Source organism: Hydractinia symbiolongicarpus, chromosome 1 (genome assembly GCF_029227915.1).
Source record: "Hydractinia symbiolongicarpus strain clone_291-10 chromosome 1, HSymV2.1, whole genome shotgun sequence".
Classification (NCBI taxonomy): Eukaryota; Metazoa; Cnidaria; class Hydrozoa; order Anthoathecata; family Hydractiniidae; genus Hydractinia; species Hydractinia symbiolongicarpus.
The window spans coordinates 15,346,316-15,371,739 of NC_079875.1; the positions used below are offsets into that span (position 1 = coordinate 15,346,316).

A 25,424-nucleotide genomic window follows, 5' to 3' on the forward strand; every position below is an offset into this window, starting at 1 on the left:
ATTTACATTCAAAATTTAATCTATTAAAATTGAAATCATTTCCCACATCCATATTTCAATATCTAATTTAAAGACGAAAAGTCCGCTCGAATATTTCCATCACTTTTTTTTATTTTTAACGCCTACCTTTTATTCAACATCTTCAATTTTCATTTAAGCCGTGAGAAGTTTTAAAAAAGGTTCCCAAAATTTACATTTAAAATTTCCAACTTGTTATTTTTGGTTTTCAACGTTCTCATTTATTAGAAAGGACTACACAAACTAGCTTGTCATAAAAACCGTCATGAATTTGTCATCACTATTTGCAGCTACCATTTTTAGCACAGATACATCACACAGATAGCAAGCATTATATTTTTTAAAAAAACTGTTTGGTTGGTCAGCTTGGTTGTTTTATTTTTGACCCAAATGTCAGCCTCAACGTTTCTCAACCCGGTTGCTTCTCCGAGAAACGTGTACTTTTACTTTAAATAACTTTTTTTAAGACGTAGACATTTAAAGTGACTCACCCAAAAGGCGACCAAGACAGCGCGAAAAAACACAGAATCTTTTAAGGGCGTATCCTCTACAATGATGGAAAGAATAATATGGCCAGATTGTAAGGTATTTGAATAATTTTATACGATAATTCTTATATTACATATAATTAAAAAAATTCAGGAATTATTAATACATAAATAATAACTTCAAAATTTTCATTGACTAGGATGTCGTCACATAATTCTAGAAATAAAAAAATGAAAGATTTTAAGGCTCCCTTTTTCGCAATAATTGAGCATGATCTATGATCAATAAAAACGTCTATACGTACCAGCGATCAGGAAAAAATGAAAAATAAACTTGTCCAGCTTTTAATTATAATAATTAAAAGGTAAATTAAGTACTTTCTTCGCAAAATTCACTTTGTCAGATAGATCCAGTTTATTTAGCGGTAAAGGAGGTTCGGAGCCTACATAGTGGCTATTCGTAAAAATAAATTTCTCACTGTCAAAGAGACACGTAAAAAACTTCATTCATTTCGGTAAATTGCATATCTACCGTAACATCCCCATCCAAAATATTAAAAGAACAGTTTGCCTTACAGACCCAAACTCACAATTAAACAGTTCTCTGAAAATGCAAAATTCAGGGTAGTTAACCAAGAATCACCTTTCCATCTCAAACATTATAAAAACACCTGTGTTAAAACAAAATGGTAGCAACACAGTACGCTAGCTGTAAAGTATGTTTATAAAGCAACAAAAATATTTCCACCAACCTGATAAATTAGACTTCAAAACTCATCGTCGTCGTCATTATCATCCACTGAAAATAAGATTCGTGCATCTTTAACACCAGTACATAAGTTTTGTTTTTTTTGTAGAGCCTGTTTATGGTTTATGGTTTGTATTCAGTAAAAACCCGTATAATCTCCAGGCAACGAAAATAATTACAGAACAAGACAAAAACCACGCGTGATAAAAAAAGCAAGGGAGATACTTGTTGATGCAAAGTAGATTACATATATATCCATTTCAGCTCAAAACGTATATTGAATTTTTGTTTACTTTTATCTACAAGTTTTTGGGGTTGGTACAAAAAATTCGTCAATAAGCTAAATTGTATCACTTTTAATTAACTTTTTTTACATGCGTCACCATTATAATGTCACTATTTATAAAGCCGCGTAGGGCTTATTCAAAGGCAAGGTTTGTTTGACAGAAATATTTTAGGAGGGAGGGTTACACAAGACAAGTTTTATTGACGCTGTAAAATTGTCCAAAAACTTTTGTGACTCGAATACTGTTTTGAAGATATTGAAGATAGTTTCATTGATAAAGAATTAATTTTAAATGTTTGTCTAGCCTTGCGGTCCAGCCATTTAATAGGGCTTGATAAAAATCAGTAATTTTGCATCACGTAGTGTTGATTTGAAGGTTATTTGACATTGCGATGCAAAGAAAACCATAAGAAATTTCATTAAAAAGCTATCTTAGGATAAGTATTTTTTGCAAATTTCGCGAATTCTATCCATATTCGCGAAAATCTCTTTGCACAAAAATGTCAATATGCGAAAATAAATATTGACGGCATTACTAGAAATGACACATGCGCCAAAATTAATTTTGGCGAAAATTTTTTGAAGACAAAAGTACTCGTATTTAATTTTTTTTTGTAAATAAAATAACGGTCAACCTCTATTATCTAAACAAGTTCAATTAATGACCACGTTATCTGACTCAATAAACCTGAATACCAAAAAGTACTAGTAGATTCGCGTAAATAAATCTTCGCAATATACCATAAAATGACTCTTTTGTAAAAAAATGTTTTTGCGGAAATCTCAACGTGACTAATTCACGAAACTTTTTTTTACAACATGCATTTTTTAGATATAAATAGCATATGCTCAATTTAGAGCAATTTAAGCCTCGATAGGCTGACAGTTTTTATAGACACTGACAGGGACGAACTACTTGATTACACTTCGAAAGACACAAACAGGGAAGAACTAGTTGATTACACTTGTAATAGCACTTGTTTAGGATTAAACCACAGGACGGGCACAGAGTAAGAACAAAACAAAACTTACAAAGTTTATTTGACAGTCCCTTTCCAGGCGTCATTAAAGAATAGTCGTTTGAAAACAACGGTGTGTTGCTGCGAAACATTTTTGGCGTTTTCATGAAATCATTCGACGCGGTGGAAAATACTATAAAGAAAATATACAATGAAACTGGTGACAACTCCTTAAATATGTTTCTACTCAGGGAGTAATATTTTTTACACGAATTTTCATTCGTAAAGGCCAACCTTTCCATGTTATCAACAATCCTGGAAACTGTATTTCAGCCTGTCTAGCTTGGGACCAATTATTTTAATCGACAAATGACAATAGAAATCATTAGCAGCTGTTACATTATAAATATAAACTAAAAAGGAGAGAACGCATAAGGTAGCCATTTTTACTAGGATGATTTTCCTACATAAAAATGGCAACCTTAGTCGGTCTCTACTCAGAATGTTTTGACTCAGACGCAACTGTCTCAGCGTTTATTACAACTGTTAAGGCCGTTTTTCATTAAAGAGTTTTCGGCCGCAACACACAACGTTAACTATTAGCCGCTGAATTTCAGCAACTTTGGAAGTTGAGACGGATCTACTTCTACACGTTTGTAAACGGATACATTTTTTAAAAACCAATAGCATTTCCAAAAACGATGGAGATAAAGCATACTGGACGCTAACGACCAATGGAAGCTGCAGAAGCCTACCTGGAGTTTTAGCCATAACTTCATGAATGAAATCATCTACTTCTTCAGCGGTGACATTAAACTTGTTGGGTGACACGACATTAGCTACGCTACGCCTTGATGTATCGCTATTTTCACTCGGTGTAAAAGGGTCTTTAAAAGGAGTTATAAAATTGATGAGTTTGTCCTTCGGAATGTGTATTGGTGTCCGTAATATTTCATTTACATCGTCATCAATACTAAGCGATGGTAATGGACTGTGAAAAGTTTCTTTTAACGAACACACTGGTGTGGTATCCAACAAGTTTCTACTATGATAAGAGGAACTATCATACTGAGTACTTTGTATGGAGTCTGACATTTTCGGTGTCCGGTCTAACAAATGAGGGTTATTTTCTAAAAATAAGTCTACTTTTTGTGTTCGATCAGCCCTTTCATTGGTTTGAGCTGGCGTAAAATGCAACAACTCCTGAGTTGATTGATTGTTGTTCTCTGTTGGTACAGGTGTTTTATCTCCATCAGGTGAAAAACTGTTGACGTATTCTTCTGGAGATTGACTAACAGGAGTAGCTATCGAGTTTTGACTCCCTTCAAATTTGTCCGTTGTATCATTATAAGAATTACACACACTTAAGTCATGTAAAGGTGTCACGAAATTTAATATAGCAGCAGTAGACAACGGTGTCGTAACTTCAGTAGCGGTAAGCGATGTTGATGGTTCGTGTAACGGACTCACTATTTTGTCAAGGGGTGTAGTTATATTTTTCCTTGAATTATTTTGCTTTGGAGTCGTAAAATCACTGGTGTATTCATTGTGAAGACCTAAAAAATAAAACTTATAAAAGATACAGGTTCAAAGAAAACTGGGTAATTCATTAAAAGTAACAAGACAAATAAACATCTGGCCTTCGTAGCGTAGTACCCTTATGGTGCTAAAGTTCGGTCTTCAGCCCTTAATTTTCGGTAAAACGCAAAGGTTAAAAACGCAGCTTCAGGTCGACGAGGCGCTTGCAACTGTCTAGGTGGGATCTGTTCGTATAGACTGAAGTGACATCTAATGACAGTGTCGTTCCATAAGTACAGTGGAAACTTTCTATAAATCTTGCTGCGTCATCTATCAAAGCCAATACATATTTTTGATCCTAAGTAAACATTATAGCGAAAATCGACTTTCGTAAAGCAGTGTTTATCAGATATGTTTTTTATTTGTTCTCTTTTTTTAAATAATTTTTTCACGTTTGTTTAGAATATTAGTAATTCCCTTTTTATTCAGCCAATAGCCTTTTCTTGAGCCTTTACGTAATATACAAGATGGAGGTTTCACTGTATATATGCATAAGAGAGAGGCTCATAAGAACAGTATAACAGTGCTTACACCTGAGAAGTGTCGCATGTATACCTACGTACGTACTTTTGCGGAAATTCACATGGCTACGTGACATCCTTACCAACCCCTGTTATATCATAGGTATTATTAAATCTTAAACGGTGAAAAACGTGGTTCATTCGTGAGGTATGGCAACTTCTCTTTTTGTGCGCACACAAAATAGAAAGGAGCGGGACTGTTGACCATGACTACGTTCAGGGTAAAGGATGGTGGCTTGTGTATTTCAGACTAAATAAGTGTGCATACCTCTTAATTTGATGGTATTTATTTTCTCTTGTAGTGCACTGAGATCAAACGTTTTTTCTTCTGAAGCATTTGTATTTTTATCAACTCCTGAAACAAAGTTACTAAGTTTAATTTCTTATTCAGATAAACAAACAAACAAACAAACAATAAAGAGGATAGAAACTAACTCCTGCACATTTTGAGAGTTTGGATCTAACCAAACAACCTAAGATCCTAAGTCCGTTGTACACATTGACAAGGCCGTTGTAAACATTTACAGCACCCTAAGTCCTAAGTCCGTTGTAAACATTGACAAGCGAACCTTGAGATACACATTAACTAGTTTTTAAGCTTCTTAAAGTTCGTCAATGTTAATGTGTGAACCTAGTATAGACACGACCTACATAATTACTTGCGGGGCGAACTTCGATATTTACTGCCTTCTTTCAATATATTTTGTGGATGTTTGTAAATGGTATTTACAAAATAGAAGTGGAAGAAATAATTAAGATTTTAGAATCATCGATAAATATTACCTTGAGTTGATTAATTTCTGATACTTATTTTTTGCAAGGTCCAGGAAATATGCATTTCGCAAAGATTAATTTTTCGCGGATCAGTCATGTCAAAATATTTCGCGAAGTTTTTTTATATTAGTAAGATATATTTTTGCGAATTGAACTTTGTGGGAATTACAAATATGGACAAAATTCGCGAAATTTAATCTTCCCTCAAAATTAATCAACTTTAGGTAGCAAGATGTCTACTACGAACGCCGTACCAATGTTAAGACGAGTCAGTCGTTCTTTTAAATTTCCAATATCATCTTGTTCTTTCTGCGATGCTTTTGACTTCGATATTAGCTCAGTGTCTTCAATTATAGGGAGAATTTCTCCTTCAGGTATGTAAATATCCCCTTCGTCATTCGTTGAACTGTCTAAGACTACAAATAAATTATTTGAAACAGAAAAATTTCACCCACGAAAAAAATGGAACAAACACAATAAATTACAGTAGGTTCAATTGTGCGCGATCATATTGAAAAAAGTCATCAAATCCAAAGCACTCTTTTTGTGATATATATATATAATCAATGAAAAGGACCAAAGCACTTGATTGAGAGCAGCGGTTAATTAAAAGAGGGCAACGATATTAGTTATCCGACGTAACTAATAAAATACAGAAAATATTTTCTATATTTATCTCGTACAATGCGGTAATAATACCAATTTAATTAGATTTTTGAAAAAATCAATAAGTTGGGTCCACATTTTAGGTTATTTAGGAGGTTTTTAGAGGTTGAGGACAGTAACCTTCAGGCTACAAAATATGTACTTACTACTTTTATATTAATGAAAATAGATTATAAATGCCATACTTTTTAAAAATTTTTTGAAGGTATTCTGCAAGTTTGAAAAAGTTCATCAAATAGTAAAAAATTATAAATCACATTATTGAAGGATTTGTAAAAACTTTGAAAAAACAACAAAATATAACTTGGCACTATGGCCTAAAATAACAGCAACAGGTAAGGGAAAGCAAATTCTTCTTATAATCACTCTTCTCCACAAAAGAATTTCCAAAACATACCTTCTCTTTTCAATGGCGTACGCGGAACTTTATCACGAGAAGTAAATGCTTCAGAACCTAACACAAACAAATGTAAATAATAACCACAAATACAGTAACATACAGAAATTTAAGTTTGGTATGCTTAAAATAGCCAATAGCATAGAGTAATAAACAGTCCAAAATTTATGACAATTTTCTGAAACTACTTTTCCTACTTCACACTGTAAACCGTCGAAAACATATATTGGTGAGAATGCAGAAAAATCGAAACATGAAACACACAGTAAAAAACAAAAGTATTCCAGAACTAATCAGTAGGGCATGCAAAAAAATAAAACGATTACACAAATATTGAACAAAAGAAAAACAGAACATTCGATCTAAGTTACACAAGATTTAAAAAAAATTTCCTGGAAAGTGTAATTTTGAAATCTGATTAGTTGATAACATATTCTATTTCCAAGTGAGAGTTGAAATTTCAAATAGAATAGAAAATTTCATCAAAACAGAAAAATAATCAGTAGAATAATTAACCAAATTACAGTTTTATTGCCTTTTTCTTATGGAAATTTCACAGAGTGGAAGTCCAGGTTTAGGGTTACTTAGAATAAATTTTTTTTTGTTTATATAAAGGTTACTTTTTTTTTACACCAAATATTGTAAAATAAAGTAAAACAGGGCATAATTCAGAAATATAAAACAGTGACCATAAGACTTGAATTTCAACAAGGAGCTTCCAGAGAATGTACCATGAAGGAATTGTTAATTACATCTTCCAAGATGTCTTAAACATTTCAATTCCATTCGAGTTGTTTTAAGCATAGTTTAAGGTATTACAAGTAGTATTATACAAACCCTGAAATGGGTAATACCATAAAGCTATATAATAATAAGCTTTTTTAGTAAATAGGAAAATTCAGATTAAGTTCCAAGTGGGAAGCAGTCGTTTAATGGCTACTGGGAACAATGTACTACACTGTGATTACAAATCCCTTAATCAACTTACTTTTGGAGGGAAAAAATTAAGAACCAACCTTGCAGACTTGAGGGCATAACCCCTGTGTCAAATAAGTTACTAAATAGTGTAAAGTTTATACTCACTGAATGCTTCCAAAGGATTATCCAACGCATGAATATCATCATGAAAAGAAGTCTGTAAAACATCCTCTCTGTTAGTGTTTCTGTTGTGACGGCTAGATATCTTGTTGTCTTCCTTAACAGTAAAAATATGTAATAAAACAGCAACAACAACAACAACAACAACAACAACAACAAAAACAACAACAGCTACAACAACAACAGAACTTAGGAGTTTAGTAGCTAACCTCATCTGTGCTACTTCTAGAGGGAGTATTACCAGTGTTTAAAACTGATCGAGTGATCTATGAAACAAAAATTTTTAACAATATAAAACAATATAGAACACTTATAGCACAAATTCAGGATTGTCATTCTATTAGTATCATTGTTTATTTCCTGAGTTATAACAATAGAAGAGTAAAACTTCTTAGAACACAAAAAGAAAACATATTCAATAAGTTATAACAGAACATCATCAACTATGAAGGGGGTCCCAGTCTATCCAAAGCTTCCATTTAAGCTACAAATGGGGTGCAAGCATAGCAATTGTTCAACTAGACAACTGCCTACGCTATCAATCCTTTTCTCATGCTGAAGGCTACGCCCCCCCCCCAAAAAAAAAAAAAATCTAAACACTGCAACCACATTACAGGAATGAAATAACTACCTGATCTATTAATAACTCCTGTGCTTTAACTAAATCATGTTTAGTTTCATTGTTATTGTCACACCATTCTTGAATGTCTGTTTTCTTTTTCGAATTAGCACGAGTGGTATTTATCTCCTGGTGCAATTCTTTTATTTTATCTTTCCTTTTAGTTTCAAACAACGTTTTAGTTGATAAGCTGTCTTGTTTACTTTTAGATAAAGGTATTCGAGATTGATGAGTGCGATGCTTAGATCTAATCTGTTGAATTTTCTTTCCAGGATTAGTTGTGGATTTTTCAGTCTTTTTAACTGAACTTGCGCTAAATGTAAAGAAAACAATAGACCAAAATATCAGCCCATGTTGATAATAGAGAAAATAACCAAGCCATGAAGAATAGGAGTCACAGGAGAAAATGGATGAAAAATTTTGTACATTTTTAAGTTCCAGATTTTTTAATGTTTTTACATCTTAATATAATTTAAGAAACATTTTCCCAGCATATTTTTTGGCAAATGTAAAAAAAAAACATTGTGCATTCATCATCTCATCAATAAATGGGTGTATAAAAAACTTACACTTTCTTGCTAGTTGGTAAACGTCTTACTGGTGTTCCATCTGAAAGTAAAGAAAATAAACATATCTATTGCCAGCAACTGAAATGCATTTTTAAACTTTAAATTTGATTCACAAGTCACATGTCATGAATGTTAAAATCACGAATAGCAAACAGTAGGAAATTAAATTAAAGGTAAGTTAGATTTTTGTCTTGCACAAAGCTGACAACTTCAATTTGTGACTAAAAGAATAAAAGGCCAAATCATCATACACAAGAAGGAAACCTACCCTCGTTAAATTGGGAATCTTTTTTTATTGCATCAAGTAATGTATTGACAGCATCTGGTGTTGGAACTAAGCATACAAAATATAACATAGTATGTACAACGTGTAGACGTAAGAAATATATAATATATAAATATAAAAAAAGTCACCATAATTGTTAGATTTATGAATTTGTCCTGGAGTTCCATGCTTTGGTATTTTTTCTTCCACATCAAAGAATACAGGTGGGGTGGCTGGTAGTAGATCAAGGCCAAATTTCTATGTGAAAATATTAAAATAAATACAATCGATGCTTGCTGTCTGTCTGCGATTTTTAAGAAGACTAAGGAAAATTGGCTTAACAAAGATTAAAACCAAGCTCTAAGAAAGGATCAAGGGCAGGTTTTTAGATTATAAAAGCACAGAAATTACTTAAGTGATGTTGTGAAATTCAAGAGACCATAGTTGACCCCCCGCCCCCTTACAAAGGTGAGGGGGTGCAATTTTCCTAGTTAAAAGGGTTGGATTGGACAAAATAGGGGGGTTGTTGTAAAAAGGGTGGGGTAAGATTAAATTATTGCTTCTTAGGTTACCTACTGTAAAACAGATTTAATTTCGCCTTCAAATTGCTCATTTTTTGCAACTAGGTGTTTTTTTAACAACTGCAACAACAAAAATGCTTTCTGATATCTTTGAATATGAGTTTAAATTAATAGGGTCAACTATGGAGACTGTGAAGCTGTGGAAATTAGTCTGATTGGCAGTAGCAATAATTGCCATAAGAAATAAACAATAAAACACATACGTTCATATTTGGCGTTTTTGTTGATGTTTTCTCTAGTATAGTCTCCTTTAATTCATCAATAGATAAATTTATATCAGGCAACATTTGTTTGGATACGGATGTTCTAAACATTTTATGTGTTATTATTTTATAACTGTGTAGCTAATTTAAATATAAAGATTTAATAACATGCAATGCTTAAAAAAGATTCTCAATTACAGTTATACAATGTCTAATCCAACATCATAGATTTAGGTGTATGCAAAAATGATCATCTTACCCACAACAACTTTGTTCCCTGTGAATAGGTATTAAGGTAATGCACAGAATAGATCTGCTAAAACAAGTCACAAGTGAAGAGAGAATCTGTTTTATATTCTAGCTTTGAAAGGCCTTTTGTTTCATATGCACAATAAAAAATTAAAGTGCAAGTTTTTACTTTTTTTACACAAAATTTACAGAGGCTAGCAACAGCCAACTTTTTTAAGACAAATTTACTTTTAGTTTTCTAAATAAGTAAATAATGTTATCAAAAAACCAACACTAGAAAAAAAGTTTTCCTAAACCAGCATGATTCAGTAAGCAATTCCCTCCCTGATTATAATGCTCTTCAATATGGTTTTGCGTTCAAGAATTAAAATCTACCCACCTCATTGAAGTTAGGTTGTTCAGGCTATTAGCATGATTATGTGATTCTGCACGTAGGTAAGCTTCATCATGTTCTAAATCTGGTAATGGATCTAATAAAAATATATTATTTTACAAATAAAAATAATGTTTATGTGAAATGTTGTTACTTATATACAGTAACATTGTTTCTAAATCATGAAAGCATACAGAAATCATTCACTGGGACAAAATGTAAACGTACTTAAAACCCGAACATAAACATAAGGTTGGGAATAAAAAAGCATTATCTTACAGCAACAACAACCACTTTTATTTATATATCACAAAAATGCGATGTTAAGAAAAGGCAGTAAAACTTGTTTCTCTTGCCATGTTTCAAGACATCTTTTCAAAATAGGACTCACGACAAATTTTTGCTTGCGAACCTTTATTCACGTTTTTTTACTAAGATTACCACGAAGAAAAAACACATCAAATCTCACCAAAAAGAGACAATTCAGATTGGTCTCTGTTGTGGATAAAAATTGTAATTCAAATATGTTAAAAAATACGTGACAGGTTTTAATGTAGATTTTTGTTTTTATTTGGTAACAAAATTAAGCAGAACTGCACCACTGTAAGACTAAAAATTAGTCTTTAAGTTATTATTATCTATTGTTATCCACTTGTTACAAAATGTCTGTTACAAAAAGCTTTATTTTTAAGAAATATATACAGCATTAACTAACAATTAGTTATATTGCAATTATTAATTATTTAATTTTTTAGCGTTCGCAGACAGCAAGACAACTTTATGTTGCAGACTTACATTGGTGTAGCATTTCTTTAATTAAATGTAGAGAAAGATTCCATAACTGTATAAGACTAAAAAAAAAAAATAAAAGTGAATAGCAAACATATTCTACAAATGATAAGGACCAATGCTGAATGTTAATCATCTATAGAAAAATACCTATCATCAAGCTCTACTTATTTAGTTAAAAATTTAATGTATCAACAAAAAATGGAATAACAACCTTGTTAAATTTATCTTGCCTCCTTCGTATACATTATGATATTTCCGACCCTATAAAGTAATTTAATGTAGATGTTTTTGAATGCAATACAGTTGTAGTTTAGACACCTTATTCATATAAAAATATTTTAACCTCCACAACAGTTTTAGAACAAAAAATGGTATAGGAGTTCAGTCCATTGTGTTTTTATTTTCTCTTATTTTTTGTGACTGAAACCAAATTGTCTCTGATTTTTTGGTTTATTTTACAGAAATAAAATTTATAAGGCATTATTTAAGTTGTACTCATGGTTGACAGCTGAATATATACCATAGAATTCTTTCACTTAAATTTTTAACTTTGAAATTACCCAACTTTTTCAGGTTTTCCCCATTTCTGGCAACCTTGTGATAATGTTTAGGATTTGTATGATGACATTGTAATGTTGGAAGTGATGTAGTAATGATTGTTGCATGTTAAGGGCTTATGTTGTATCATAGAAGAAGAGGAGGTACAACTCACAAAGCGTCCACACAAATTTTTAATTAAAGCAGTGTCCTTTGAAACAATGTAAGATGCAAAGTTCACTGGATATGCACATATTGCAACCCCATTATAATCATGATGCAATGAATGTTTAAAAAATTGTCTCTGCAAATTTTAAATCACATCATTGATGCTTCCACAGTTTATAGGTTTTTATTTCTGACATATTTTAAAGCAAGATTTCGGTAAAAAAAGGTGCAAGAACAATTATGTTTTGATTTGCTAAATGTTTCTCTTGTTTTATTTCTGTATGGTTAGCTGAAGTTTTCTTTATTTGAGATCTCTTGTCAGCTTCCCTTGGTTGTCATCGGTTAATTTTAAATTGTGAGTAACACACACACAGTTTAGGAAGGGTATTCCCCCTTGACACATGCCTGTGATTTTAATCAACTCAGTGGATTTAAGTGAGCAAGGCCGTTATAGTGAGAAATACGTCCATACTCGTTGAATTGGATTTCTCTTCGGGCCTTATTAACATTCAGTTAAAAAAACATAAAATACAAGAAAATTGTACCATTATGTAAAGTGTAGAAACTTACTTTGTATAATTCTTGCTCACATTCTCGTACAAGAATATCTGGGATCTATAACAGAATTATTAAAAAGACTAATTGAAAAATTTAAAAAAAGAAACGAAAAGGAAAAAAAAACACACTGGCAATTTTTTATACACAAATTTTCTGCTGTTTTACAGAAATTAAATACTAAAAAAATATAATCTTTACTTTTTTTGTGACTGCAGATATCATTTATAAAGTTTTATGTTGATTATTTTTTTGCTAATGTTAAAAAAATGCTTATTATACAAATTTATTCGTACCTTAAAGTTGATTTGTTCTCCATCTAAAGATTTCTTGACAAATGTACCATTCACCAGATGTTGGATTTCTTCTTGAAGAACTTTTTGAGACTCGTATAAAGTTGATATTGTTTTCCAAAATTCTGTCACCTAAACACGAGGGTCATCCTTTAAAAAACATTAGACAGGCTCACATAGGACCAAAATCATTGTGTTGTTATCACATCTTTATTTAAAAATAATAATGACAATTGTTTGTATCGTTACACCAAAACACGAGTCAAAATTTCTATATTTACACAAACAAGTGTAAAGTAAGGACATGCATTTTTGTGTCTGGCTTACCATCCCATGTACAGCCCTACTTTATAATTCTGGTTGAAATGTATTATTATGCTAAAGTATTTCGACTACCTTAAAATTGTTTTAGAAAGATTAATTTTTCAATTGTGCATGTACAGCAGAATTTTGCATGATGTAAAGCTGAAGCCTCTAGAACATCACATGTAGAAAAAAAAACCTTAAGAAAATGCACTGTGTGATAACAAAAAAGGTGACTCTTATAAGCTTAAACGTAAATCTATAAATTCCATCCCAATGGTTCTTTAAAGAATTATTCAAGCCCACCTTTTGCATTTTCTGTGTCCTTCTAACAGTTTCTTTTGAGGACAACGTGCTAAAAAATATACATGCTTCATTCATTAAAAAATAACAAATCAGTTACTTGTTTTTAAATCGAAAAAAAACTACCTTTTTCCAAATAGCTGTTGCATGGTATCTTTCATTTCTTTTAATTTTTTCTCACTGTCTCTTTTCTTTTTATTTAACTTACGGTGTTCTTGCGATAATTCCCTGTAAAGATGAAAACACTATACTTGTGAAGGAAAGGGTGGACTAAACTTTCCCTAAATAGTGCAGAATTTGACAAAAATTAATGTTCTTAAAGGTAGTGTATCATTAATCTTGCAAACTCCTAAGGTCGTGGTAAGGCATTTGCTTCTAATGTTAAAGCATAGTTCCACCTAAAGGATGGTTGTCTACATAAAAGATTGGGGCTATGCAGTTTTTGCAGTTGTCTAGCTGAGGATTTTGTGTTTGCACAGCTTATATGACCCAAATAAGAGCTTCAAATGCACTGCAACCGCTCCACAGAATCCTTATTTGTAGCAGTACTAATAAAACTAAAAAAACCTTCCTGGGTAAATAATTAATTACAGAGCAAAAATTACTAATTATATCACTCTTAGCAAGCATTTTTTGAAGGGGTCTTACTTAGAAAATTCCATCCAAGTTTCCTTGACAAAAGCAGTTTCTTCTAAATGATTTATTAACCTAAAAACATAAACATGCTAAATTAAATTAAAGTAATTTAGGTAAGACAGATTGAAACTATCTTTTGTTGTTTAAGCATTTTTACTCTAACTATTCTGAATACCAAACCTATCTTCCAAATTTAATCAAATTTTAAAAAGTCATTTAATCAAATATTTCTTAATCATTAGCTATTATACCTGCTTTGTTGGTTGATGGTTGACACAATTAATGCTCTGTTAACCTGTGGTAAATACTTTTTATGAGCGCTTGAGATCACAGGCCATGGTGGAATAGAACTATATTTACCTGAAATAAATAGATTTTGACCTGGAAAAGATCAGAACATTGAATTCTACTCCAACATCTTCACAAATTGACCTTATGGTCATACATGAGTCCCCACGATTTAGACTTGCAGACTCACATTGTAAACAAAAGTAAAACAAAACAATAGCAAACTTACTAGGTAAAACATGCATCTTTTGTTTGAGAATGTAGGTGGAAAAATAAAATAAAAATTGATAAAATTTATCACCTAAAAATAACAACAAATAACTTATACATTTTAATATCTAATAATATCAATAATATCTATCAGATGACATATTCCCTTACCCATAGGTGAAAGCAGTAAAGATGGCACCAAAGATGTAAGGTGGCAATCAGGATCGTCCTGAAATAGCCAAAAGAAAAAATAGAACCTCAAATTATGTTATTAAAAGTTAGTTTAACTGCACCAAAACTAACTGCCTTAAATATTTTTGGCTAAAAACATTTCCCTTTTTAATTCTTTGCTAACTGCACAAAACAGTTAAGAAATAAGTAGAAACATATATTTTCTATTTTTCTTTGTCAGAATTGTCAACCAAAAGACAATCTTTAACAAAAAATTATACTCTGAGTATAAACTTTAGAACGTTCTGTGCTTAACCCTATTTGGTATGGGGGCATAAAGTGCTGGCAATAATTTTAAATTTTTGTATCTCTTAATTACTTGTCCAATTGTTATGAAACTATTAATGTTTTATGACCAAGAAAGACTTGGCAGGAGGTTATAAGGACAGACTTGATACAGAGGAAGTTGAGTTTAGATCTAACACAGTCTAGATCAGATTGGAAGAGGGTCATTAATATACCCCGTCCAACCCATGCTAGCATGAAAAACGGACGTTAAGCCGAGAATGATGATGATGACGATGACAAGCATCTTTTCTAAAAAAAACCTATTAATGACATCATGTGAGTTATTAGACATTGTTGCATTTTATCCCGAGCAAGGAAAAATCAAAATCATTTCAAAGAAATATTGAAAAGGGTTTTATAAACCCATAATTTTGCCCATAATTTAAGACTCTTGTAAGGTGAAAAATATCTAGCTACAAGTCTTAATTTGCCATAATTTTGATTATGTTAAAATTTACGATATCTCCTTTTCTGCTAAATTCAAAAGAATGTTAGTAAAAATAATGTTGACAGACATTTTTGATAAGCTTATTCGAAGTATAATTTATTTGAAATATAATGTGATATATATGCTTTGGGTAAAATATCAAGCAATATCAAGAAAATGGAACAGCTTCTCTTAAGGTTTGTTTGATATCAACTTTTTATCAAGGATCTATAATAAATAAAAAGTAACATTACTTTATATAAAACATATTTTAGAATTATTAGAAGAAATGTCAAATTTATCCACCGGAAGGAAAATAGCGTAACAATTAAATAAATATTCATATGAGCATAAAATTTGTAAAGTGTTTGTTCATGATTTAAAATTTTTGGCTATGTTTTGCCACCTGTCAAATCCAATATTGGAATTTTAGGGATTTCATCAGTACTTATCCATTTATATTTATCAATCATATATTACTAACACAAATTCAAAATACAATGTAAAAATATTGAATAGAACAAAATGCTAAAATTGACAAAAAAATAAGCATGCTAATTATATTTCTTTTGTCTAATACTAAAATTGTCCAAGATGTCATAGCTATAACTGTCAAAAGTCCTGGGCAGCAGGCACTTTATGCCCTGTGTACATTTAAAAGTCTAAAAAATCCATACCAAATAGGGTTAAATTACTGGTGAAAACACAACATGAGAATCGCAAGATCTAAAGTAATGGTTTTTAGTTAGACCTTTTTAATTTTCGTCAGCCACTCCATTGTGAGTTTTCGAAACTCCTGTTCTTTCTTTTTGTCCATTATTGGCCAGCAGTTTCTGAAAAAAATAAACCCTTAGTACAATACAATTAAAGCAGAATATACAGGTTAACAATTTGGCCAGAGTTTAAGTTATATAATCTAAAAACAATTTAAGTAAAAACATTTTATTTCTAACCACCAGAAAAACCTTGAAATCCCATCAAGTGTTTTAGGCATTATTTTAGGTGTGCTATAGTAAACTTGTTATAAGATTTGGCATTTGACACATGTTATCAATAGCACACCTTAATCAAGTTGTGTGTGCAGGGGTGCGCATGTGCTATGGCACGGCTCTCTTGAAAACGCCTGTGACATAAAGGAAGAGAGAGAACAGTTTTAAACATTCTTTAAAATCACTACTATACCTGAATGTCTCCTTTGCAGAATCATTGTTCAGTTTCGTAAACAAAAAATGTAGCACAACTTCCATGGCTTTTCTGTTTGGAACAGAGAACATATCTCTAAAGTAGTTTAACATTTAAATTTTAAATAAGTTTTAAATATGTTTACTGTTTGTTAGTTGTATAAGTCCTGTGATAAATTCACTTTAGGCAAACAAATCATTCAAAAAATATTTGAACATAGTCTGTGGCTGAAATGTTAATCAAAATAACATATAGATCATGCTCCTTTAAAGAAGGTTTAAGGATACATTAGAAATCACGAACTTTTTGAAGGTGTCATCAATCCATCGGTTTCGACATTATGCCAAATTTCCAATTTAAAGTATCATTCACAGAAGACAGAAACCATAATATTTTCATAAACACCATAAAGAAATTCAGTGGAGATACTACACAAATTATGCTCATCATTATACCTTGTAAATGGAATCCTGTATTGTGCTTCATTTGCTTCAGGGTTAAAACCAAGTAAAAGAAGGTTTGTGAATGTGACTTCTCTTAAGTCCAGTGGATCTGGCATTAGTTTAAATGAAGTCATTGTGTATATATACCTAAAAGAAATAGTCATAATAATATTATACACTTACAATTATGATGCTTATTATCAAGCAGTAATAAGAAAGGTGAGATTGCTAGAGTTTGGGATGACAACAGACACGGTGGTTTGCAACATTTATTAATAAGAGACAAACTACCATGTGCGATCAGGTTGATAGGTTGTGGTATTATTATCAAAGAAGCCAAGGGAATGTACAAATCCTGTTGGGAGTTCTGAAAGCAAAAAAGAGATTGTAGCAAGACAATTTAGTGCAATAGCAGTTGACTGAATTTGTGTACTAAATTGAATAATTACATGATAGTGATAATGTTGAAAATATTGAAAATTGGACTGCTTTAAAAACTTGTTTTTTATAGAAGCTTAATGTAGTGTATTGTGGTATAAAGCTAAAAAATTGGTTGATGTCTCTGATTTTATTCTTACTGAGCTCGACCAACATAACTTTGTTTGTGCTGTGCTCATTGACCTTAAAAAAGCTTTCGACACTGTTGATCATAAAATTTTGTTAAAAAAACTATGGTGTTTTGGCAACAGAGATGCTGCCTTTGGTTCGAGTCCTACTTAACGGGCCAAATGCAGCTGACTCTTGTAAACGACACAGGATCAGATCTGCTTCATGAAGACGCTTTTGGGGTGCCGCAGGGATCTGTGTTGGGGTGCCGCAGGGATCTGTGTTGGGGCCCCTGCTCTTTCTTTTGTATATTGATGACTTAAAATCTGTCATCAATTCAAACTACCACCATCTATATGCAGATGATACAATAATTATTTCATCTCATAAAAACTTGGATACCCTTGTCTCCCAGGTCGAGTTAGAACTTTCGCAAGTCGACCTCTGGCTGAATAATAACAAAATGACTATTAATACGGACAAAACTGAAACTTTTTTTCGGCAATCACAGCCAGTTAAAAAAGTTGAGAACAAAACTATCAACTATATGGGTATTCCTTTGAAGAGGAACGAAAAAGTTAAATATCTTGGGGTAACATTTGTTTAAAAAATGCAATGGGAAAAGCACATTAATGACATAAATAGAAAAATACTAATTAAATATTCCTGTTTAACACCTCACACAAAAAACCTTTTAATTAATGCACTTGTCATGCCATATTTCAACTACTGCTCCTTGGCATGGGCTTGGCAAGGTAGATTGGGAAAACTAGAAAAACAATTAAAATGTGTCCGTACCTTTCTTGGGAAAGAGAGGGAATATTCAATGAATAATTTACTCATCAAAAACGATGCCATATTAGTTTTCAAAGCCATGAATCACATTGCTCCTGATTACATGCTCTCAAAATTCCTTTTGACAAAAAAAAGAGGAGCTTCAAAAAACAGGTTCACACTTCCCTTGATCAACACAGAATTTGGCAAAAAAGCCTTCCCATTTAGAGCTGCAAAAGTGTGGAATAATCTTCCAGACCAAGTGACCTGTGATGGAAGTCTGCTTTCATTAAGACTTCCATCTCTAATGTATTTGGCAAATTCTAATGGGATCACTTTTTAACTTTTTAATTTTTGTTTTTTATTCTTTTTCTTTTCAATTTTCACAGATTATAAATGTTACAATCCACTAACTATAGGCTTTTGTGATTTTCTGGGCTAGCCAGGTTTGGGTGAAGGGTCTCTTTAAGAGACAAGAGAAGAGTTGAAGGTCCTCCACCATACCTTAGTTTAAAGGGGCGATTGTGGAAGTCCGATGAAATGCCACATAGTGATTGTGTCACTTTAAAAAACACCCAGTCCGGTTTGTGAACGGTTGGCGCTAGGATGGGCATCCAGCTGTAAAACAATGCCAAAACTCTTTACTAATGACCGTAAGAATAGTTGATCAGACAAACTGCGTAAACGGGGCCGGAACTCTAAGGAGTGAAGGTGTCGCGCACGGTAGGACAGATGTCAGGTGTGAGCATCATTAGACCGTTACCCAGCTATCACATCACAAGGTAGATAACACTAGGTTGAGGATGGCTAGTGTAAATGTTGGTACTCTGAGGGGTAGAGCAGGTGAAGTAGTTGAAATGTTAGAACGTAGATCTGTTGATATGTGTTGTGTTCAGGAAGTCAGGTCGAGAGGAGCTTCAGTGAGATTTGTGGAAGGTAGGAGGGCAAGGTATAAGCTTTTTTGGATTGGTACTAGTGATGGATATGGAGGAGTTGGCATATTCGTTGCAGAGAAGTGGGTAGAAAAAGTAATAGATGTTATGCGTGTTAATAGTCGTATTATAGTGATAAAGTTTTTGATAGGTAAAAGGATTGTCACTTTTCTGTCAGTTTATGCTCCACAATGTGGACTCAGTGAGGAAGATAAAGATAAGTTTTATGATGAGTTAATAGCAGTCACATCGAAGTTTGGAGACACTGAACTTATCATGGTTGCTGGCGACTTTAATGGTCATGTTGGGAAGGCATCTGAAGGTTATAAGGTGTGCATGGAGGCTATGGATTTGGGAGCAGAAATAAGGAAGGGCAGAGATTGCGTGAGTTTGGAATGGCAACGGACATGGTGATTTGCAACACATCATTCATTAAGAGACAGAGTAGGCTGATAACATATGAGTCAGGTGGTTGTAAGACACAGATAGATTACTTCCTGGTTAGAAAGTCAGACAAGAAAGTGGTGAAGGACGTGAAAGTTATATCGGGGGAAGAGTGTGTTTCCCAGCATAGGTTGTTGGTTTGTGATATTATCTTGAAGAGTGTTAAAGAAGCCAAGGGAAAGTACATGCCCGTCGAAAAGTCTGGAAGCTGAAGGAAGAGATTGTAGCAAGACAATTTAGTGCAAAAGTTCACCAGTTAGCCCACAATGGTCAATGCGATAGTGACAATGTTGAAAATACATGGTCTACTTTGAAGAATTGTCTTCTAGAAGCTTCTGATGATACCTGTGGGTGGACGAAAGGACCAGCTAGACATAGACAGACCTGGTGGTGGAATAATGAGGTTGACCAGTGTATAAAGGAAAAGAAAAAACTTTGGAAAGAGTGGAAGTCAGGTGGTAGTAAAAATATTTACTTAGAAGCTAAGCGCCGCGCTCGTACAGCAGTGTATAAGGCAAAGTCAGAAGCAGAGAGAAACAGATTTGCAGATGTGTTAAGAAGGGAAGACCAGCGCAATGAGGTATTCAAGATAGCAAAGCAAATGAAGAAGACTAATCATGAAGGTGTTTTGGCTGACACAGAAGAGGAGAAAAGGGTAGCTTGGAAGAATCATTATCAGAGGTTGCTTAACACTGAGTTTGATTGGGACGAGGATAATTTGTCTGATGATGATGTTGTAGAAGGGCCAGCTATGCAGATCAAGACAGAATGGGTAGTGGAGGCTATTAGGAAATTGAAGATTGGCAAGGCTGCAGGAGTATCAGGTATTGTCACAGAGATGGTAAAAGCATCTGGATATATTGGAGTTGAGCTTATTACAAGTCTTGCTAACCAGATTATAAAGGATGGTGGTATTCCGAGTGAGTGGCAGTCGAGTGTAATAGTGAATTGTTTTAAAGGCAAGGGTGATGCATCAGAAAGTGGTAACTATAGAGGTTTGAAGTTGGTTGATCAAGTAATGAAAGTTATTGAAAGAGTGATTGATAAGTTACTTAGAGAAAGAATTGATATAGATAAGATGCAATTTGGTTTTGTTCCAGGGCGTGGCACTACAGATGCAATATTTTTACTCAGACAGCTTCAGGAAAAGTATTTAGGAAAAGGAAAGAATCTCTATTTTGCCTTTGTAGATTTAGAGAAAGCTTTTGATAGAGTGCCACGTAAAGTTATTTGGTGGGCTATGAGAAAATTAGGTGTGGATGAGTGGCTAGTTACAATGGTACAGTCTATGTACAGCAATGCTAGAAGTCGTGTCAGGATTAACGATTCACTTAGTGATGAATTTAGTGTAAATGTTGGTGTACATCAGGGTTCTGTACTTAGTCCTTTGTTGTTTATTCTAGTCTTAGAAGCGCTGTTGATGGAGTTCAGAACAGGTTGTCCATGGGAGTTATTGTATGCAGATGATTTGGTTCTCATAAAAGAGTCGATGGAAGAACTAGTTGAAAAGTTTGAGAAATGGAAGAAAGGACTAGAAGAGAGAGGGCTAAAGGTAAACACAGCAAAGTCTAAAGTCATGATTAGTAGCATTGCAGCCAAGTGTGACCTTGTAGTTGGAAAGTGGCCTTGTGGAGTTTGCAGGAAAGGGGTTGGTAGTAACTCAATTTTTTGTCAGACTTGCAAGCATTGGGTACATAAGAAGTGCAGTAGTATTAGTGGAAGGTTAAGAGCTGACATTCAGTTTGTATGCAAGCGTTGCAAAGGTGAGATTATAGAGAATGAATTATTTCCAGCTTTAATGATGTACAACAGTGGCTCGTTAGAGATAGTTGAGAACTTCTCTTACTTAGGTGATATGTTGGGCAGTGAAGATGGTGTTGGAAGAAGTGTTACTTGCAGGATAGGTTCTCCTTGGAAAAAGTTCAGAGAGTTACTTCCTTTGTTGACTAGCAGAGTCCTGTCAATTGAGGCAAAAGGTAAGTTGTATGAGGCCTGTGTAAGAAGTGTTATGTTGTACGGTAGTGAGACATGGGCAGTGACGCAGGAAGATCTTGACCGTTTAGAAAGGAATGATATGAGAATGGTTAGGTGGATGTGTAACGCCAGTCTGAGACACAGAAAGAGTTCAGATGAGCTAAGAAGCAGGCTAAGTCTCCCTAGAATTAAAGATGTTATCCAGATAAGAAGATTGAATTAGCTGGGGCCTCCTCCATATCTATATGGGCCTATATCCATATCTATATGGGCCTGCTCCATTCTTTCTGGGGAAAGAATGGAGGAGGATAATTGGGTAAAAAAGTGTAGAGACTTGATAGTTCCGGGGGCAAAACCCAGAGGCAGACCGAGAAAGACTTGGCAGGAGGTTATAAGGACAGACTTTATACAGAGGAAGTTGAGTTTAGATCTAACACAGTCTAGATCAGATTGGAAGAGGGTCCAACCCATGCTAGCATGGAAAACGGACGTTAAGCCGAGAATGATGATGATGATGATGAGCCACTTTAAATATTTATTATTATTATTATTATTGAAGGAGGGATTGGGAGTTAACTGTCCTGTAAAACAAATTTCAATGTATTCATTTGTGTTTATTTGAGATTCTTCTTTAAAAATTCCAAACCAAGTTGTAAACTTTGATATCAAAACAATTTTAGGCAGTTCACATTAATGGATTTTGACCAACCTCGGCCAGGGATAAAAACCACTCAAAGTAAATACATGAATTTTAGAAATACCAAAATGATTCTTTTCTATTTTGTCATAATTTTTTATTTGCCTACGCAAAACATCAAATATACTTCAAATATGCGTCATATATACTTTCAGGCCATTTCGTAAGATTTTAGGTAGGCGTGCGATGAATCACACACCTTAATAATTTCGTGGGTGCAGTGTGCGTGTGATCTTAAAAAATTGAATTTTTGAGAAGTGAAAGTAAAACAAACTTCCTTTACTTCCTTACCCCGCACAGGGGCTATTGTTTTGGCGTAAGGAACATGAGAAGAGCAAGTTCCAACAAAGTTCCCTGTTGGGAGTTTGAACCCATGGTACGAAAAATTGTGAGTAGTCATTAATTAACCTTTGTAAATACAGGACATTCCTTGAGACGAGTGTGATCGCACGCGCACTTGGCCGCACACTCGTAAAAAAATTTACGAGTGCTTTTTATTGCACTTGTGAATTTTTTCTTTTTCTAAAATATTATAGAGTAATGAAAAAGGCTATTACGCTGATTATGTAACATTCATTTCTTCGTGATTGATCACATATCCTGAGCCCTAAGTCTAGGATCCTCTGTATTACCAATTGCATCAAAAATTGTGTAAGTTACAGAATACAGACAGCCTAAACATTGCTGGGGTAGCTTACTGATAAGTAGCTGGGGTAGCTCTAGACAGAAGTTTGTAGATAATAAAGTTTCTGTCAAGGTAAAAAGATAAAAATACTTGTATGCTCAGAAAACTTTGTTTTAAAAGTTATTGCAGCATCAAAATTATTTAAAATATATAATGGAGGAGGGTGCTACGACAAACATGGGGAAAGAAGAAAGAGGAAAGTTCCAATATTTAATGTCCAAAACCAAACTGTCACATAAATGGAACTTTTTTAAATGAAACTCATTTTAAATCTACAAACCCCTCTACCCAAGTTGCAATGGTGATGCGTGTAAATATTTTGGTTTTTGAAGCGACCTACAATATTGAAACTGGGGAAAGGTGGAAAATAGGAAAAGTTTCAATATTTAAAGTCTGGAATTGTAGCTGAATTTTATGGTATTTCTCTAGCTTTAGATACTTTAAAACCGCTGTCTAGAATCAATTGGCATGAGATATACCTCAAGATTAGTAAGGCTAACCACAACAATTTATATACATTGCATTGCTACTACACTACCAGCCACGATCTTGTGCAGATTTTTATCGGTCTGGCCTATTTTTTTTAATCCCGCCAACTCTATAATATAACCTGCTGCGAGTGAGAAGATAAATGGCGTACTCAAAAGGTTCCGAAATTTGACAAGCTAAAGCAAATTTGTTTGTGGCGGGAAATGCTTGCGCATTGCGCGACGGGGATGACCCTGATATAAAACTGGAAATGGATAATGGTAAACAAGACTTATTGTGTTGTCGAATTTTCTTCTTTGTTGGACTTAGTTAGAGTTAACTCTATTTTTTGCACTAGTTTACCACCCCTAATTTTTAAAAGTATCATCAAGCATCTTAGCTATATCTAGCGAACTATATAAAAAGTTTCCAACACAGATGACCTGTTTGTGTACTTTTGTCCCCTAATTTTGCGATTGTGTCCCAATGTTATTTAGGTTACGAAGGCTCTGAAAATTATTGACCAGATAGCTCTGTCCTTGCATTTCAACTAACAAGTGCGCTGCATTTTGTAATAGACCTTTTGAACGTTTACATTATTCCTGGTAAGCCCCTTTTAGCTTTGGCAATTGCATGAAAGGCAGAAAGATGCAGGCACTAGGTAAAGTGAGCTCTTTTTCAGTCTGTTTTTTTGCTTGAATGTATTAAACTTTATATAAATAGTCAATTAAAAGTTTTTAATCTACACACTCAATAATAGCTCTGGCATTTTTCTGCCTGCCATGCAGTTGTTAAAGTCAGAAGGGCTATCTGTTAAAATGTAAACATTTAAAAAGGTCTGTTGGCATGGCTGAAAGAAGGCATACCTGCCGAGTCCCACAGTATTGCCGTTGGACCTGTTTTGCTAAAGAATCTGACTGTCTCACGATTTGTTATTCTCACTTTTTTTACCAAAAAAGGCGATTTTTGATATGTAGCTACATTCTTTCCAAATAATAAATATATAATAATATCTTTTATTGCATTGACACTTCTTGATTCATTTTTCTATGACTTTTACTCCATCATAGTAGGTAAATATTAGTTTTAAATGTTGAATAGCACATTTTTAATCTTGGACAAGAACATTTCATACTATTGCACATGTTTCAATACAGAATGTACACATACTGCATAATTCCCACAAAATTAAATTTTCTACTTGTTGTTTCCCTACACAACGTAAAGAAAAAGGTGAACTTGATTATACTTGGCTTGGAATGGAACGGACAAGAAGATTTTACATTTGCATTATGTAAGCATTTTAAGTATGCATCTGTTCCGTTCCATTCTGAAAAAAAAATTCTTGAAGAAAGCAGCTTTAAAACCTAGCTTTGACCTTTATCCCATTCTACCAATAAATATTGTCCACTTGCGTCTTATCCAGGCCTGAAAATTTGTCTTTTCGTTCCGCGAAGTAGACCTTGTGGATACGATACGTTAACGACGCTAACAATTAGCTTTAAACCGATAAATAAGTGGAGAACCATTTCATAATCGCCCTAGTTAGTGACAACACCTACTCCATAGTAGTAAAGTATTATAATAAAAATATATTATATTAAGAAATTAATATAATTTGAAATATTGTCCAAGGGAAACGATTTATCGTTACCGTCTTTATTGATTCACGGAAATGTCGGGGAAGAGAAACGATCGTTTACGCCAAATTTCCAAACCTGTTATCCAGTCCACTGGTGGCCTGCATCTTGTAATAGCCGTAGGCTAATAATGCTGGTCTCCTTACAGTGATAGCCTAATTTTCTTCGTAAATTTGATATTTATTTGACTTTTACCTTATGTATGCTATTACTGTA

General features: G+C 33.4%; 2 protein-coding genes across 4 annotated transcripts in view; one reads left to right on the forward strand and one right to left on the reverse strand.

Moving 5' to 3' along the window:
- Positions 1-25,424, forward strand: part of LOC130642132 (chromatin assembly factor 1 subunit A-B-like) — a 100,990-nt gene that overhangs the window by 62,834 nt on the left and 12,732 nt on the right. The window contains exon 1 of one of the 2 annotated variants that reach the window (XM_057449220.1): positions 23,828-23,849. The exons of the other annotated variant lie outside the window; for it this stretch is intronic. Coding sequence (XP_057305203.1) covers positions 23,847-23,849 — 3 coding nt within the window. The 5' untranslated portion in view covers positions 23,828-23,846. Of the gene's footprint in view, positions 1-23,827; positions 23,850-25,424 lie in introns of those variants that run through there. 2 annotated transcript variants of the gene reach the window in all.
- On the reverse strand, positions 591-23,627 carry LOC130642107 (uncharacterized). Of its 2 annotated transcripts, XM_057449195.1 has the most exons (29): positions 23,580-23,627; positions 17,061-17,195; positions 16,606-16,701; positions 16,175-16,256; positions 14,649-14,706; positions 14,497-14,568; positions 14,231-14,339; positions 13,992-14,051; positions 13,470-13,571; positions 13,347-13,395; positions 12,741-12,869; positions 12,460-12,504; positions 11,396-11,445; positions 11,188-11,243; positions 10,399-10,489; positions 9,771-9,873; positions 9,136-9,244; positions 8,990-9,055; positions 8,722-8,761; positions 8,165-8,465; positions 7,743-7,799; positions 7,519-7,630; positions 6,436-6,492; positions 5,627-5,788; positions 4,867-4,953; positions 3,255-4,055; positions 2,573-2,692; positions 1,259-1,305; positions 591-723 (listed from the first exon to the last, which is right to left on the reverse strand). In XM_057449195.1, exons 2-28 carry the CDS (start codon positions 17,180-17,182, stop codon positions 1,274-1,276), a joined length of 3,168 nt encoding a protein of 1,055 aa, XP_057305178.1. In that variant the 5' UTR covers positions 17,183-17,195; positions 23,580-23,627; the 3' UTR covers positions 591-723; positions 1,259-1,273. The 2 variants fall into 2 exon arrangements, with proteins under 2 accessions (XP_057305178.1, XP_057305171.1); XM_057449188.1 differs by lacking the exon at positions 23,580-23,627 and having other exon boundaries at positions 17,061-17,369.

Coding starts and splice junctions, on each gene's coding strand:
- LOC130642107 (XM_057449188.1), bottom strand. CDS start 17,212: ATGACTATTTCTTTTAGGTATATATACACAATGACTTCATTTAAACTA. Junction 6,493..7,518: donor TAATCCTTTGGAAGCATTCA/GTGAGTATAAAC, acceptor TGTTTGTGTTAG/GTTCTGAAGCATTTACTTCT. Junction 2,693..3,254: donor AGTTATGGCTAAAACTCCAG/GTAGGCTTCTGC, acceptor TTTTCTTTATAG/TATTTTCCACCGCGTCGAAT.